We start from the raw sequence: 17449 nt of genomic DNA, 5'->3' as shown, positions 1-17449 counted from the left end.
TTTCTAACATGAAAGGCAATCAATTGCTCAAAGACAAGGAAAAACAAGTAATAACAATGGCTATTCGACTTTACAGACTCACGGGACGGACCAAGTCACAATCCCTCACGGTGCACACTCACACGCCCGTCACCTAGCATGTGCGCCACCTCCAAACACTCACATCATACCATCTCTCGAGGTTACATACCCTCAAAACCAGATTTAAGACCGTTACTTACCTCAAACGCACAAAATCCTACTCTGAAATGCCTTTGCCCCTCGAATCAATCTCCAAACGCTCCGAATCTAGCCACAAGCAGTACGCTATAATTAATATAAGCTAAAAGAATCAATCCCACAAGAAAATACGGAATTATAAGCCAAAATCCGAAATAGGCTCAAACTGGCCCCTGGGCCCACGTCTCGAAATCCGACAAAAGTCACAAAATATGAACACCCATCCACTCACGAGTCCAACCATACAAGAATTACTCGAATCCAACCTCAAATCACCTTCCAAAACTCGAAATTTTAGCCTATAAAGTTTCTACCATTTTCCCCCAAATTTATAACTCAAATCCCTAATTAGATGATGAAAATAGCAATAGATTCATGAAATATAGTCCAATCCGAGTTAGAATCACTTACCCCAACAATCTTCTTGAAGAAACCTCGAACAATCGCCTCACACCGAGCTCTCAAAATCCCAAAATCGAAAGGGGAATCAAACCCTTGAAGTTCCATTTTCTGCCCAGTTCTTCCGCACCTGCGGACCTTCTGTCGCATCTGCGACGCCGCACCTGCGGAAATTCCATCGTAGGTGCGAGAATGACTAAAAAGGTTGGGTACACATATGCGTGCAAGTGGTCGCACCTGCGTGTGTACACCTGCGGACAAAAGTCCGCTTCTGCGATCCTCCCCTCCAACTAACTTTTCGCATCTGCAGAGCTTCAGGCGCATCTGCGGGCTCGCGGATGCGAAAACACCCTTGCACTTGCGGCCTCTGGCCATCTCCTCAACTCCCGCTTCTGCACTCCTTCCTACGCACATGCGAGTAAGCACTTGCGGTCTCCCCACCGCAGGTGCGAAACTACCAGATATCATAAGGCTTCAGCAATTTCATAAGTCCAAAACTCAATCTGTTAAGCATCTGAAACACACCCGAGTCCCCGGGGACCTCAACCAAACATACCAACGAGTCATATAACCCCATGCGAACTTAGTCGAACCTTCGAATTACTCAAAACAACATCAAAACACTAATTACACCCGAATTCAAGCCTAAAGAACTTCTAAGCTTTCAAATTCCTCAAACGACGTCGAAACCTACCAAACCATGTCCGATTGACCTCAAATATTTTACACAAGTCATATTCAACATTACAGACCCACTCTAACTTCCGGAATCGGAATACGACCCCGATATCAAAAAGTCAACCCCCGGTCAAACTTCCCAAAAATTTAACTTTCGCCATTTCAAGCCTAAATTAGCTATAGACCTCAAATTCACAGTCCGGACACGCTCCTGAGTCCAAAATCACCCAACGGAGCTAACGGAACTGAGGGAACTCCATTCCGGAGTGGTCTTCACACACTTCCGATTACGGTCAAAATCCTGAGACTTAAGCTTCCGTTTTAGGGACTAAGTGTCCCAAAACACTCTGAAACCAAAAGCAAGACCTCTCGGCAAGTCACTTAAGCAAAAATAGATACGGAGAAAATAGTAAGTAGGGGATCGGGGCTAATACACTCAAAATGACCGGTTGGGTCGTTACATGATGGCGCCTAACATTTCACTTGCTAGGCAAGCCAACGTTAGAATAATATTGGCCATTTTAAACAATTCAGTTGAAATGATAATAAGTCAACCAAATATTTGGAATAAATATGAAATACAAATTTACCTATAATCCCAAAACTGGTAGTACAAGTCACAAGCTCTACAAAGTTCACTAAAAAATCTCTAATTACAACTGTTCCAGAATAGAATCAACAGTGCAGGAAAATATCAGAAGGTGACTCTGAGGCCTGCGAACGCGACAACAGATATACCTTAAGTCTCCACAGCAATGTCCGACTAATTAGTAAGATTATCAACAACACTGAGGTACCTGGATCTGCACAAAAAGATGTGCAAAAGTGTAGCATGAGTAAACCACAACGGTACCCAGTAAGTATCAAGCCTAACCTCGGTAGAGTAGTGATGAGGCCAGGTAAAGACACCTACTAGACATATAAACTTGTACAATATGTTACATAAAGCTAACAAGGAAAGACTATCAATATAAGGCCAATAACATAAGAATTTCCAATTCAATTTAACAATAAAACAATGATAACACGGATGGCATCGAGCAAACAATCAAGCAATTACGCAACAACATCGTCAGAGTACAACTATAATATAAAAATGGCACGGCATCACCCATCGTGCTTTTACTCTCGTCCTTACCATGAAATGATGAATAATTTAAACACAATTCCAACTTGAACATAGTAAAGTGTCAAATGAGTTATTAAGCCAATTTATGATTTAAATAAGGTAAAATAGTGAATAGGTTGTACAAATAGAATATCAGTTGAATTTAGTTTAGAAATATATGATATCCGATAAAATATTATATTTATACAAATAAGACATTCAATCAAATCTTAACGAGATAAATATGGAATTTATTAAAGTAATATGAAATAACAATTTTCGTGTAAGTTACTCGACAATAAGATAATGAGTAAATTAGATATCAAATAGAGTAAAAATATAATCACCATTTAAATTAGTAAATCTCTGAATAAGATATGAGTTTTAGTTTTTTGAAAGACACACAAGTAGAACAGCTTGAAAATTCTTTTCATTTAAATCTGCTAAGTTTTCAACAACTTATCATATCACATATGATGCACGATTAACCCAAGAAATCCATATTGTTTCATTTTCAATATATTGACGGTTAATTAATTATGTTCAAAATATAATGAAGTGATTTAAGAAACCACAATAACCGTCCTAACATGGAATACATCAAGAGAATCATAATTGGAATTAACCTTAATAACATAATAATTTCATATTTGCATATCTGTTGTGGCGGACAACCCGATCCTCCAATATATTCATATTAATTTCCGTTGCGGCGTGCAACCCGATTCTCCAATATATTCATATTAAATTCCATTGCGGCGTGCAACCCGATTCTCCAATATATTCATTTTTATTTAATTCTGTTGCGGCGTGCAACCCGCTCCAACAATATAAACTTAAAATAAACTCTATTGCGGCGTGCAACCCGCTCCTCCAACAATAAAAATTAAACAACCAATTTACAACCAACTATGGTATACCACAAAGAAGTCACAATTAATGAAAAAGCTACACGATAGCTCACGAAGTCAAATAGCAAGGTAATAACAATCCACAATCAAGGCACAGTTTATGAGCATCAATTAACAATTAAGGCATGTAGCAGACAAAGCAGTAATTCAACAAGTGACTACAATCAGCAATTAGCATATAAGGGTGAACTTGACAACAAGGGTGGAATATGTGCTAGCAATTTCAAGTAAAGCACGTACAAACAATTCTAACAATAAAAGATATAATCATGACACGATATTTACAAACAATTGTATAAAAGGAGACTAACGGTCCAAACCGATCAAATACCACATATAGGTCGTGTACCCACTCGTCACCTCGCGTACACGACCTTCACATAACACGAATAACACAATCATCTCAAATCCGAAGAGGTGGTTTCCCCCACACAAAGTTAGATAAGACACTTACTTCGCTTCGCAACCAATTTCAAGATTTCAATAAATCTTTGCTTCTCGAATTTGTGTCCAGAAACTTCAAATCTATTCACAAATATTTCAATATACTCAATACAAATCGTAGGAATTAATTCCATATGAAATTACTAATTTTTCGGATTAAAATTCGAAATTCATTTTAAAAATCGATAGTGCGACCCATGTTTTGAATCTCGAAAAAACTCACGAAATACGAACACCCATTCCGATACGAGTTCAACCAAATAAAAATTATTGAATTCCGATATCGGATTGCCTTTCAAATCTTTAATTAAAGTCTTTGAAGATTTCTACCATTTTCAACCTAATCTTTACCCATTTGAACTCAACAATCTTCCCACAACCTTATGGTACAAGTATGTATAAGTAATACTCCCACATCCAAGAATCATCTTACTAATTACCCATTTCTAGTTAGATTTCGAAATTGAAGAATTGAGGAAAGAAATTCTTACCTCTTTGAAGCTCTAATAACCCTTTGATGCGATTTCAAGGTTTGATTCAAGGTAGAGTAGTGAAATCCTTAGTCCTTCTTTTCCTCTCTCTAGAATCGCTCTCCCCTCTCTCTAAAACACCAAAAAATACCCAAAAATATGAACCCTAAATGAGTTAAATGAAATGGGGGTCGGTTATGAAAACCCAGATTTTGTACAGTCGCGGCACGTAGGGCATCGCGAGGCGCGGGGTGGCTGTATAAAAAGTGTCTGGAAATGACATTTCGAAACATTCTGGAATTTTCCACAGGCGCAGCGCATGGGGCGCCGCATTGGGCGTCGCGGTAGTGTAAAATTCTACCACCATTAGGCAATTTGGTCATAACTTCTTATAGGAGTGTCCAAATGACAAACGGCTTGGAGCGTTAGAAAATAGACTCGAAGGTCTTTCATTTGATAGGTTGTCCATCACATAACTCCATATATATTTAGATATGCTCGTCCAAAGTTTGGTCTTGTGGTACTAATTTAGAATTTTAGTCTATCATGAAATTTTCAACTTGACTTAGGCTGAGGCCTCTCCCTAGACCCCCACATCTTTTATAATATATCTCGTACACTTATTATCATATTTAATTGATATCCATCATATTAATAGTCCTCGTCTGCACACAAAATAATATAATTAGCACACACTAACTTTTTTATTTCGCTAAAATACGCCGAATTGTTCTATGGACTTCCAACTCCAATTTCGGATATACGCCTAAGTCCGAAATTACCATACGAAAATATTGGAACCATCAAAGTTTTATTCCGGAGTCGTTTGCACAAAAGTCAAACTCCGGTCAACCCTTTTCATTTAAGCTTCCAAAACAAGAATATATTGTTCTTTCAATTAAATCTCGAATCATCCGAAAACCAAACTCGACCGCGCGCGCAAGTCATAATACACATTACGAAATTGCCCGAGGTCTTAACCGCTGAACGGGACGCTAATTTTTAAAATGACAAGTCGGATCATTACAAATGCCATGTTTGAGGCATAAAAAGTAGAAAGAGTCTTTTCGAGTAAATCCTCATCATTCACAATTTTCCCACATAATTTAAGTTGGGAAGTTATCCTGAATACAAGAGAATTATATTTACTTATAGTTTTAATCTTGTAGTCGTAAGTGAATCCATTCATATCAAGCTCTTGGCAATATCGTTGCCTTAAAATAGTCATATCGTTCCTTCAAACTGCTCCATAATTCAAATGGATCTTTTAGGGTTAAGTATTTAGTCTTTAACCCTTCATCGAGATTATGACGAAGGAAAATCATAGCCTTTGCTTTATCCCGGCCTCATGTTTCATTTTCTTGTATAATAGTATTTTCAAGAGCTATTGCAGCAAGGTGAATTTCATCATCAAGGACCCATGATAAATAATTCTTTCTGGAGATGTCAAGTGACACAAATTCAAGCTTTGATAAAATCGACATAATAAAAATTATCATTAGAAAATAGATAAATTAGAAGCAATTCGGGTAATTATGAAACAAGAAAAAAAAATAAGTCTTATAATATGGTATTCATATTTATGTAAATAGAATTCAACAATTTTTTGAATCAATAAAATTAACCGAAAATTTTTGTGGCAAAATCTTAATTGAATTCAAAGAAAAAAAATAAAAAGAGAGATAAAACTCAGCTGTAATTATGGCAAAGTCGTGTTACGGAATGATTTAATATATGTATTCTATATTTTCTTATAATATCTTAATAACAATTTTATAATGATTTTACAATCTAAATATGGCATATGTATATATTTTAAAATTTTGAATAAAATGCCAATCTATAATTATTTTACAACTTGTTGGCAGTATACTCAGAAAAATAAATGCATAGTGTCTTAAACAACAAATTATATGGATGCATCACTTTTATGTAGTTACCAGAATAATTAAGTTCATATAATGAAGCTTATATAAGTATAGAATTGATTGGTTGAAAATATTTAAAGAACGGTAACATCTAAATTAAATGGTATATATGCATATTAGCAATCAACCTTGGGAAAAAGAAAATTCTCCAGATATAATAACAATGCTATGACAACTTTAAAAGAAACATACCGAAAAGCAGAGTGGTGGTAGCTAGTGTGTGCCGGATCAGACTAGAGTAGAAGTTAATTCGTGTTGATAACGTGTTATGAAATAAAAGCAATTTAGTAAAACATGGACAAGAAATAGAGATAGGGAGAAGGAATAGATTTTCTTTTTCAATTGTGTGTATTTTCCTATCTATTACAAAACTTTTATACATGCATGAAAAATGAAGAAAAATATGTCATTGAATATGTCATTAAGCATTTTAGATTAAAAATCATGAAAAAAGAGTAAATAACCACTATAATTTAATTTTTCTTATAACAGCTAGCGATATAAGTCACTGATTAATATTTTTACAGGTTTGTTTTGGACTATTATTTTCTTTGTACCAATATCAGATTCAATGTGCAGTACTTGGTCGAGTCGAATACAAAGATCGCATACTTGATTGCACGAGGAATTTGAACTTATCCTGTAATAAATTATAAATTATTATTCTTTCGGTACATTTTAATTGATTTTTGATCCACAATATTTAATTTTTTATAATATCAAGAATGAATTATCTTATCTTTTCCAAAGTTGTTAGAGAGGAAAGAGTCTAGGAGTGTTTGTTATATTTTTAATGAACAAATTAAGGTTAATATAGTCTATTTCATTGTTAATTAAGTATTACTCCCTTCCACAATAAGTAATTTTTTGGCTTTTTTGTGGTCTAAATAAGTGATTTTTTTAGATTTCAAGAATGAATTAATTATTTTTTTCCTACATTGCCTTTGAAGTAAAATAGTGTTGGAGTATGTTTTATGAGTGTTTATGTGAAGAGATAGTAAAGGTTAATATGATCAATTTCATTGCTAATTAATGTTAAAAGATAGATTTTTTAATCTATGTGAAAAAACAAAAAAATTATGAGTAAAAATGGATTTCTTAATATGTGTGAAAATAATTAAAAAATCAATTAAAGTGGACTGGGAGGAAGTGCTTACATTTGCTAGTTAAATTAATTTGGTCATATTAATGAGCAGATTACCGTAATGCAGCATTCAGTTCAGTTTGAATTGGATTGGAACTTTAAATTTAACTGAGCATTGAGAAAGGAGAAAAGTAAAAGCCCCCAAATGGCCAAATTAAACTGATTTACTTACTGTATTAGTAATTAGTTACTCTATAAATATGGCGTTATGCGGTCATCTGTGCATGATTCCGGTCAATGCTCATCTGCCCAACTGTGAAGCCTATTTATCCCGGCGAATACCCTCTTCTCGTTCACTACGCCCTACTGCCACGTGCCTCTCTCTTTTTCCTTTTTTCAATATATATAAATATGGCCACTTGCCAAGCCATATTTGCTACTCCTATTTTTCTTTATTAATATTTTCGTTGCAGAGAGACAACATTGTCTATAGCTAGATAGCTCAAGAGATGGATAATCTTGGGGGAGGAAATGGTAATGGAGGATTTCATGGCTACCGCAGATTCCCTCAACCAACCGCTGGTACGTATTCTTTACGCGGTCGGAGCCAAAATTTTTGTTAAGGTGTGTCAAAATATATAGAAGTAAACATACCAGAAAACTAAGAGTAAATATATAGTATATAAACATATAATTTATTTTTTTACCTATCTACACAGTGTATTTTTCCCGCAAAGATTTGACCCCCTTTCTATAAGCTGGCTCCGCCAGACCATATATACAATACAAAGTGTTGTTTTTTTCTTTAATTTACTTACTCTATCAGAGCTCGACTCTTACAAAGGAGTTTAAGCGTTTGTAGGATTTTCTTGTTTTCCTTTCAAGTTTCAGCTTTCAATTTTTCTTAAGCACAAACCTTTTTTTTAACTGTTAAAAAGAGAGTGGAGCTATATATATATGAGGGGACTTCATTCGTGAATGTTTTATGCTGAAGCCCATCTATACATTCCTTGACCTCCCAATATAAAAAAGAGAGAATAGAAAGAACAAATTAAAGCGGACACTGTTTTCATCAAGAGAGTTTGTCCAACTAGTAGCTAATTATTCGTTCACTCCTAAACATCTAAGTAATTATTTCTCTTCCTATATATGTTTTTCATTATCTTCTTTAGCTCTATTAAGTACTAGCCAACAGATATCTAGGAAATGTAGATACATTATTCTGGTGAAATGGAGAGCTTCTCTACGTTTCTTGTATCGTCTTCTTCGTGTACGTGAGGCTTTTCTTAATATACATACTTTAATTAGTAGGATTGATTATTCAATTTTTTAGAACTTTCTTGAATATCCCTATATGTTATTTACGAAGCTGTTATATATCCTTGAATAGATTCATGGTGGTTTTGCAAATGCTTTGGTGATATATCATTTCTGGTTTGTTCGAACAAAAATTGTAACTTTTCAAGACAAAAATGGAAACAAGTGGCATGCATGCAATCTCTTAACCTATAGTATGTCGTCTTTACCCCTTATGTACACGTGCCGCTTATAATACCCACACTCCCCTCCCCCCACAAAAAGAAAAGAAAAAAAAAAAGAGGAAAAGAGAGAGAGGAATCCCCCGTCAAAAGCAATAATCTTACTTCGTCTGATTCTTCTCTGAAAGAAATTAAACCCGCTGTTTTGCAATAAGCCTTATATATTTAGTACAAAAAAGATTATGCGTAGGAGTATGAAGTTAGTGCCTAGAGGGAACTTCTCGGTGCCTTATGGTCTGCATTACATATGAGGACAAATTCTATATCTCCGATCTATATATAAAAAACTAATTTGTGAAGCTATAGTAGCATCAACGTTAGCTGATTTTGGCATAACAATAGAGGATGTATATATATATATATTGGCAAGTAAAATATTTTTTATTTACCAAATAGAGTTATGTAGAGATAACAAAAAAATTGATAGTTGGACAGCAAGCCCCAACTCCAGCTACCACTCTGCACTACAATCGCCTCAACTAATCTCATATTGACAATCCTAACTATATATAATGGATAGCAATTTAGCTGCTCCAGCCATTTTGCAATCCTCTGCTTCATTGCTGCTCTGTGATGCACCTCTTGAACTATCTTTTTGATGATGACTTCCTTTCTTTATTATTTGTTGGTGAATACTCTTTGATTTCTTTCATTCTACATATAGTAAACTGCGGCAGATAACAACATTCTGTATACTGCAGGGCTCTTTCCACTTGCATTCTGAACAGCCCATATTAGTTCCTCATCCCAGCACATAAGATCTCTGTTAATACCCTGCCATTGTAATAGGTGTTTACATATCTGTGCAAAAATCTCACATTTAAAGAACACATGCTCTATAACTTTCATCTTCTATAAATATATATAACAAATTAACGGAAGTAGTAATAAATTTGTGCGACTCCACCTTTTGTACATATATACTTAAAATTTAGCTGTTCTTTTACCAAAGTTAAGAGGCATATAACTTTAGGAACAACTCTTTAGTAGCAAGCAGTACATATGAAAGCAGTGTCCGTTACAATAACACTTTTGTCTTATTCCTATCATAATTATGGAAAAAGAAAATAGAAAAAGCTTTTTGATCAAAGGACCAAGGGCAAGTTTGGATGGTTTTGGTACATGTGACTGTGAGGGTTAGTTGTGGGGGATAATATAAGGGTGTGAGCCGCGTGTATTGGAGGGTTGAAGAGTAGACATAGTAAGATGACGACGAAAACCATGAATATGAAGCGTTTTAGTTTCTGTTAGTTTAATTATTCTGCATTCGCACCATCATTTTGTCGTGGCTTTTAAAATTTGGAGTGACATGAATAACCTATTGTCCAAAAGGTCTCGTCTCTTTTAGTGGTGTCTTATGTGCCCTACGATCAGCTAGCTTCACATTGGTGAAACATATATACGACATTTGTTTTGTTTATTCAATATTGAACAAACTTTGAAAAGTCACAAAGTAAGTAATAAAAAATTAATGCGACTGAATGTTTACTAGAGCCCAAACTATGTACTATTATGTATACGCCCTTGTGAGTAATTCTTTTTGTTTCATGTATTAGAAGATTTTGATAATACCTTTCAATTCACTTTGATGCTTAATCTTATGCAAGAATTCTTTGTTGTTGTGTGAAAGCTACGGAGATGAGCATGGGACTGTCTGCTCATCTCAACCAGGCCACTGCTGCCAATACAAACAATAATGCCACCAACAACTCAGAACAAGATTCTGAATGCACCATTCGGGAACAAGACCGATTCATGCCAATAGCAAACGTGATCAGAATCATGCGCAGGATCCTTCCTCCGCATGCCAAGATATCGGATGACTCTAAAGAGACCATCCAAGAATGTGTGTCTGAGTTCATAAGCTTCATCACGGGTGAAGCCAACGAGCGTTGCCAGCGTGAGCAGCGGAAGACCATCACTGCTGAGGACGTTCTTTGGGCCATGAGCAAGCTTGGTTTTGATGACTACATTGAACCCTTGACTTTATACTTGCATCGTTATCGTGAGTTTGATGGTGGTGAGCGTGGATCTTTGAGAGGGGAGCCTTTGCTGATGAAGCGGCCAATGATTGATCCTGGTTCAGCCAGCATGACGACCATGGCACCCTATCAGCTGCCTCCTTTTCCAATGGCTCATCACCATGGATACTTTGCGTATCCACCACCGACGGGGAAAGGTTATATGCAGATGGATGCATCAAATGGAAGCTCTTCTCATGGTGCAGTGGCTACTGTGGAAAATGATGTTGAGTCTCTTGCGGAGGGGGGTAAGGAGTAAGTGTCTCTGCTGAAGGAAGCTGTTGAAATTTCAAGAGCAGAGAAGAAAACAGACCGTCTTTTCTCTCAATCTTGTTGGGATGTTACCTAATTTAGGATCTTTTGACAATCTTAGATTAGTTCTTTGCAAAGTTTAGTGGTACTTCTTTTGAACAAATCGAACCAAACGGTGGCTTCCATTTTGCTTTTTGTATATTTTGCTGCCTGTCTATTTTGAGTATTTGGTTCATGATTGCCTGCGCCTTGTATATCTTTTGATGCAAAATGTTCGAACCCAATCAAACACCAAGTATTTTGTTCACAAGTCTAGGCTTACATTACAGTGATAAAGGACTCGAACATTAAACGGACCAATAGAGTTGCATCAAGTGGTTAAAGTAACAAGCCAAATCCGTATAGTACATATAACCTTCTGGTCTTAATCAATTTGCTGGAATGGATTGCACAGGGCAAAGTTTTTTTGCAGGAACAACTCTTAGCATAGCACGGACTCTATTTTGATCAAATCTACTAGACAAAAAGCATATCATCTGTTTGTCATCTCAAGTTTGCCAAAGGCAAAATACAACAAAACTATCCTTTCCAACATGCTTATGTACCCAAAAGATGAGCTGCACGAGGAAGAAATAAAAAATAATGCCAAGACATTCTCAACAAGGTAATTTCACCTTAAATTGCCTTCTCTCCAGGACATGCTCTGGAGAACAAGATGATACCCAAAGACTGTCCTGATTGGATCTAGGGGGAAGCTTTTGAAACTTCAACTCTCAATGCACTGTCTTTTCAACTCGTGATCATCTTTCCCTTCAGTCTCTTCTTCCCGTTCAATATCATGTCTTTTAAACAGGTGATCATCTTTCCCTTCATTCTTTTCTACCCGTTCAATATCATTATCACCCTCTTCGGATTCAGCCTCACATCTTTTCCTTTGTGGAATCACGTCAAAGAATGAAGTTTTCCAGTCTCCTGTCTCCAAGTATTTCAGAAGTATCTCTACCACTTGATTGACGGTAAGGACCTGCATCAGAAAAATACATGTTAGGACAAACAGAGGCTTTTCATAATGTGATCTACACTAACCAATAGTAGCACCACTGGCCACAAAAAATTTATTGGCAAAGAAAAGAGAATACCAATTGACCATGTTACCAGTCTAACACAAAAAAATAACGCAGAATCTGTTCTCTCAAGATGCAAATTGCAATAATCTGGTGCATATCTGTTCCCTCAAGTTGCAAGAGACACGTGATACACCAAACCTTTATATACACTCTACTGAAATGCTCAATGCCATCATATCTTTTAATGTTTGCATTAGTCCTCTCTTTTACATACAACATATGATCAGTGTAGAAACAGTTTCTACTAGCGTAACAAAATCCATTCTATAAAATTAGATCATGCAATAATGTGCATCCAGAATCAGAGCAAAGCAAAGGTTAAAAATATTTTAAAAAATTAAATGAAATCAAGTTGAGATATATTGGTAGTCTAAGTACATGAAGAAGGCAACTATACACCTTTAATAATATTTATTAAGTAAACAGATATATTTCTTAGGTATACAAAATGACCGATCATGCGTCATCATGAAGGTCCCTGATCTCCGGGCATTTAAGATGGAGCAACTTTAACTACATCTTCTCAATTCTTGGCTAGGAGAAAAATATTTTTGAGAAGACTCAACAAAATAAAAGGAATAAGTAACACATGAGAACACAAGATACCATCAATATATGACGTACGCAGTTAATTGCTGGTTTAAGTTGAATACTATATTTTTTGGAGGTGGTGTCGCATTTATGCTCCACTTTTAGCATCAAACCGCCTACTAACCCTTTTTCTTCACTAAAATGACAATCGTCCCATGTGTTATACACCAGCAGTTGTACTAAAAGATATAAGATTCACTATTCATGCATATGTATCATACGCTACTGGATCATTCATGCTGCTAATTTTCAAACTTCTTCTATGGACAAAATACACGCTCAAATGATGAATCAAGATATTAGGAAGAAATTGTGCCACTAAATACAGATAAGATAATTAGAGGTCCGACATCTTTGAGACATTTATCGAGGTAATATTAAATTACCATGAGGTGCATAGCTTAAAGTGGCGTGACATATATTGAAGGAAACACAAACAAGATTCTTTTAGCTTCAAGATAAACCTCAGCAGGCGGTCTCTCAGACTATTATGAATGTCCTACGCTCACTCAACGCAATAATTCCATCTCGTGCTCTCAGATCTAGGAAAGTTAAACCACTATGAAGTACTAGCAACAATTTGAATCTAAAAGTTTATAATGCTAGTGACATGTCTTTTACCTCCAAATACATTCATATTTTACGCATTTCAACGCATTTAACCTTATGAAACCCTAACCCTTCTACTCAAGAAGACTATGAGTAATAATCCAATCTGCTGATAAGTGACATCCTTTAACAAGAGCTGTCAAGGTCAAAGTAACCGACTTTATATTATCCCAGAGAAAAAGTACAGTACTTTATTGATATCCTGCAGAATATGGCGAAGTATTTAAAACAAATGTTTAAATAGCAAGTCACAATATTGTCGTTAGAGTTTCTTCCAGCACAGATACAATGAGCAGGCTCCTAAGAGTTCAGCTTCAAGACACATATCTAGAACCTTATTAGCTAGTGTTGTTTTTCATGTGAACAAATTGAGGCACATAGCCTAGCAGCATACCTCAAATAATCATCCTAACCAGCAAAACCATCTGTGAATTTCATTGTCAAACATAAAGAGTGTCGCAAGAACTCAAGTTTTACCTCATTAACATAGTTCACAATGCAGGGTGTCAAGGCAACGGAGAGAAGTAGCTCAATGATTCAATACCTGGGAACTAGACATCTTTAGGTAAGTTCCTATTGGGAGTTTAGCTGTTTGAATCCCTTGGTCTTCTGCTTTTTTCATGGTTAGCCCTTTCCACCGATTCCTATCCACCAACCCACCAATGATATATATATGGTTTGGATCAAGGACGTCTAGCGTTGTTTCAGAGTCTGCAGTAAGATACACAAGGCGTTCCTTCTGATCTTGGAATGCATCAATATAAGGCCGATTCTCCTTCTCAATTATCCACTTGTCAAATCCTGGTAGTCTCTGCAGCTGATCTTGCATTTCTCCTTGACAGCCAGTCAACCAAAGGTGAGCAGGAGAATTACATCTTGCATTCACGGCATAACAGTACATGATCTGCCATAAGTCCAATAACGTTAGCTTTGTTCAAACATGTAAGGCAAAATTGCATTTGTAAAGAATTAATTCAAGATTCAGCTTCATGTCATGACTATACAGGTATACTGCAACTGCCACATAAACCCAATTAAATCGAATCAGCTAAGGATAATGGAATAAATAGAGTGACTTTAGGCTTCTAGAGTAATAAGTATTTAATGTGAAAAAGCCACCATTTCACAAAACATAAGTTATGTCTCCTAGTCAAACAGAACAAAGCATCTCAAGATTAGATTTTTATTGGAATGTCGCATCTTCTGTATCCAAAATGCAAAATTCTTCGTTTGTCCAAGAGAATAACCAGTCAAATAGTATTTTGATTATTTTGTAACTGTAACATAATTTATAAAATAAACTACAGTAGCACACAAAAAAAAATAACTTGTCATTCTTTTTTCATATGAAGGAATATAATGTAACAACAAATGGTTATAGAAAATGAAAAAAAAAAAAAAAGAACCTGTTGGACGAGGCTATGGAGCTCACTGGCGTTCATGAGATGACCAAACTCGAGATCAATAACTACATTTTGCCCATTTTGTTTAGCTTCAGTGAGCCTCTGCATCTTCTTTCCTTTTTCTTCTGTTCGTTGGTCCATTCTCTCTTTCCTGAGAGACAATTTGGACTCTATCAACTGTTGCTTCTCCTCTTCGGTAGCGGCGGCCAACTTGTCCTCCCATTCTATACGCTTGCGTTCAGCTTCTTTCTTCTTCTGCTCTTTCAGAAGTGCCTTTTTCTCCGCCTTTTTGGCCTCGTATCGCTGCTGCTTAATCAGTTTCTTCTGTGCGTTCTTGGAGAGTAGTGGTGGTGGACATGGCTGCTGCTTCACTTCGACTTCTTCCTCACCTGCCATCGTTGATTGTTCCTTCTTCCCATGACCCAACTGGGGCTTTAGTAACACAGGGCTCTGCAAATTTGGGCCTCCACTCCTGCCCGGCCCTGGAACATAATTCACAGGGCCATGTGCACACATAACTAGTAATAATACATGTATTTACTAGTAATAATTCACAGGGCCACTATTTTAATTGTATTTAGTCTTTAGACTTTGCTTTAATAAACTTTTATCCGCCCGAATAAAAATACCCTTCTTCTATAAGGATTTCGCTGATACCTACGCTCCTTATTTACGATCAACACCAGCTCAAACTTACGTGCAAACTTACGTGCACAGAATTGCTGTGATGGTCCAAAATTGCAGAAGCTTCTCTTCCGATTTCACAATACAAAATTCAACCTTCTCGTCCAAAATTCACCATAAAATTATATTAAGTTCTAAAGTTTCATATATCTCTATATGCTTTTGTGTGTTTGTGTGGATTTTTATTTCGTTAATGAAGAATAAGATGCTAGGAATTTGTTTGTTTTTTTTTCTGTATTGATAACGTTAAGGACATCACGTCCTTAACTCTGTGATTGTTCTGTAAATACTGAGGACATAATGTTAAGGGCACGATGTCCTTAACTTCATGATTGTTGTTCTAAATATTAAGGACATAGTGTCCTGTTTTTGCAACTTGTACTGATAAAGTTTAGGACATGATGTCCTTAACTTCATGACTACTGTGTAAATATTAAGGACATAGTATCATGTATTTGCAACTTGTACTGATAAAGTTTAGGACATGATGTCCTTAACTTCATAACTACTGTGTAAATATTAAGGACATAATGTCCTGTGTTTGCAAATTGTATTGATAAAGTTAAGGACACGATGTCCTTAAGTTCATAAGTGTTGTTCTAAATATTAAGGACATAGTGTACTATATTTTCAAATTGTATTAATAAAGTTCAGGACATGATGTTCTTAACTTCATGACTACTGTGTAAATATTAAGGACATAGTGTCATGTATTTACAACTTGTATTGATAAAGTTTAGGACATGATGTTGTAACGACCCGGCCGGTCGTTTCGAGAGTTATAGCCCCGTTTTCCCCATTTCTACTTTTTTTTGTATTATTCAACTATATTATGTTATATCGGGTTAGTTGGTTCGGGACAAGAGTGGTTTCAGAGTGAATTGAGACACTTAGTCTCTTAAGTAGAAACTTAAGTTGGAAAAGTCAATCGGATATTGACCTATGTGTAAACGATCTCGAATTTGAATTCTGATGGTTCTGTTAGCTCCGTTAGATGATTGTGGACTTAGGAGTGCGTCCGAAATGTGATTTGGAGGTCCTTGGTAGAATTAGGCTTGAATTGGCGAAATTGGAAATTTGGCGATTTCGGTCGGCAGTGAAAAATTTGATATCGGGGTCGGAATGAAATTCCGGAAGTTGGAGTAGGTTCGTAGTGTCATTTGTGATGTGTGTGCAAAATTTGAGGTCATTCGGACGTGGTTTGGTTGGTTTCGGCATCGATTGCCGAATTTGGAAATTTAGAAGTTCTTAGGCTTGAATCCGAGGGTAATTTGATGATTTGATATTGTTTTGAGTGATTCGAAGGTTCGACTAAGTTGGTATGTTGATATATGACTTGTTGGCATTTTTGGTTGAGGTCCCGAGGGCCTCGAGGTGATTTCGGGTGGTTAACGGATTTGTCGAAATTGAAAAATACAGCTGAAGTTGCTGCTACTGCTATTTTCGCACCTGCGGAAGAAAGCCTCGCAGGTGCGAGGCCGCTTGTGCGCGTGGGGAGTGCGTAGGTGCGGGCAACGCTGGGCTAGGCAGGTTGCGCAGGTGCGAGTTAGAGGTCGCATATGCGAGCCCGCAGGTGCGAAACCTGGGGCGCAGATGCGGAAAAAGGAAATGCTGGGCAGGCTTCGCAGAAGCGGAGGAAACGCACAGGTGCGCCTTCGCAGGTGCGACGGGTTTGCCGCAGATGCGGAGTCTGGGCGGTTAAGTGAGTTGCATAGGTACGGCTCCTTGGACCGCAGGTGCGGTCGCGCGAGTGCGAGAAAAGGGGCCGCAGGTGCGAGATGCCTGGACAGAAGGTATATAGGAACACTTCGCGAATTTTTGGGCATCATGACTGCTCAGTTAACACTATGAAAGTTGATCAAAGGCATGCAACTTCAAAGTTGATTAGTGATTAAATTATTGACAATTTTCGAGACCCAAGGTTTGAAGTTACACCAGCCTTTGTCATGGCAGAAATGCAAAAATTGCATGGACTAAACATTG

General features: G+C 36.7%; 2 protein-coding genes across 2 annotated transcripts; one reads left to right on the top strand and one right to left on the bottom strand.

The window, feature by feature from the left end:
* The first annotated feature begins 7542 nt into the window (after positions 1-7542).
* On the top strand, positions 7543-11266 carry LOC107764575 (nuclear transcription factor Y subunit B-6). Its single transcript, XM_075224593.1, has 2 exons — positions 7543-7823; positions 10410-11266. The coding sequence occupies exons 1-2, from the start codon at positions 7751-7753 to the stop codon at positions 11057-11059; spliced, it is 723 nt and encodes a 240-aa protein (XP_075080694.1). The 5' UTR covers positions 7543-7750; the 3' UTR covers positions 11060-11266.
* Positions 11267-11417: 151 nt separating this feature from the next.
* Positions 11418-15241, bottom strand: LOC107780554 (tRNA (guanine(9)-N1)-methyltransferase). Its single transcript, XM_016601103.2, has 3 exons — positions 14786-15241; positions 13924-14283; positions 11418-12076 (listed from the first exon to the last, which is right to left on the bottom strand). The coding sequence occupies exons 1-3, from the start codon at positions 15176-15178 to the stop codon at positions 11819-11821; spliced, it is 1011 nt and encodes a 336-aa protein (XP_016456589.1). The 5' UTR covers positions 15179-15241; the 3' UTR covers positions 11418-11818.
* Between the last annotated feature and the right edge of the window lie 2208 nt (positions 15242-17449).

This window comes from Nicotiana tabacum, chromosome 11, assembly GCF_000715075.1.
Source record: "Nicotiana tabacum cultivar K326 chromosome 11, ASM71507v2, whole genome shotgun sequence".
NCBI classification, from domain to species: Eukaryota; Viridiplantae; Streptophyta; class Magnoliopsida; order Solanales; family Solanaceae; genus Nicotiana; species Nicotiana tabacum.
The sequence above is the reverse complement of the archived record's forward strand: the minus strand, read 5'-3'. Positions and strand labels throughout refer to the sequence as shown.

Bases quoted from the DNA above. Each gene is read 5' to 3' on its own strand.
- LOC107764575 (XM_075224593.1), top strand. From the start codon at position 7,751: ATGGATAATCTTGGGGGAGGAAATGGTAATGGAGGATTTCATGGCTAC. The intron at 7,824-10,409 runs GTACGTATTCTT...GTTGTGTGAAAG, and splicing joins ATTCCCTCAACCAACCGCTG to CTACGGAGATGAGCATGGGA.
- LOC107780554 (XM_016601103.2), bottom strand. From the start codon at position 15,178: ATGGCAGGTGAGGAAGAAGTCGAAGTGAAGCAGCAGCCATGTCCACCA. The intron at 14,284-14,785 runs GTTCTTTTTTTT...GACTTATGGCAG, and splicing joins TCCATAGCCTCGTCCAACAG to ATCATGTACTGTTATGCCGT. The intron at 12,077-13,923 runs GTATTGAATCAT...TTTCTGATGCAG, and splicing joins TAAAGATGTCTAGTTCCCAG to GTCCTTACCGTCAATCAAGT.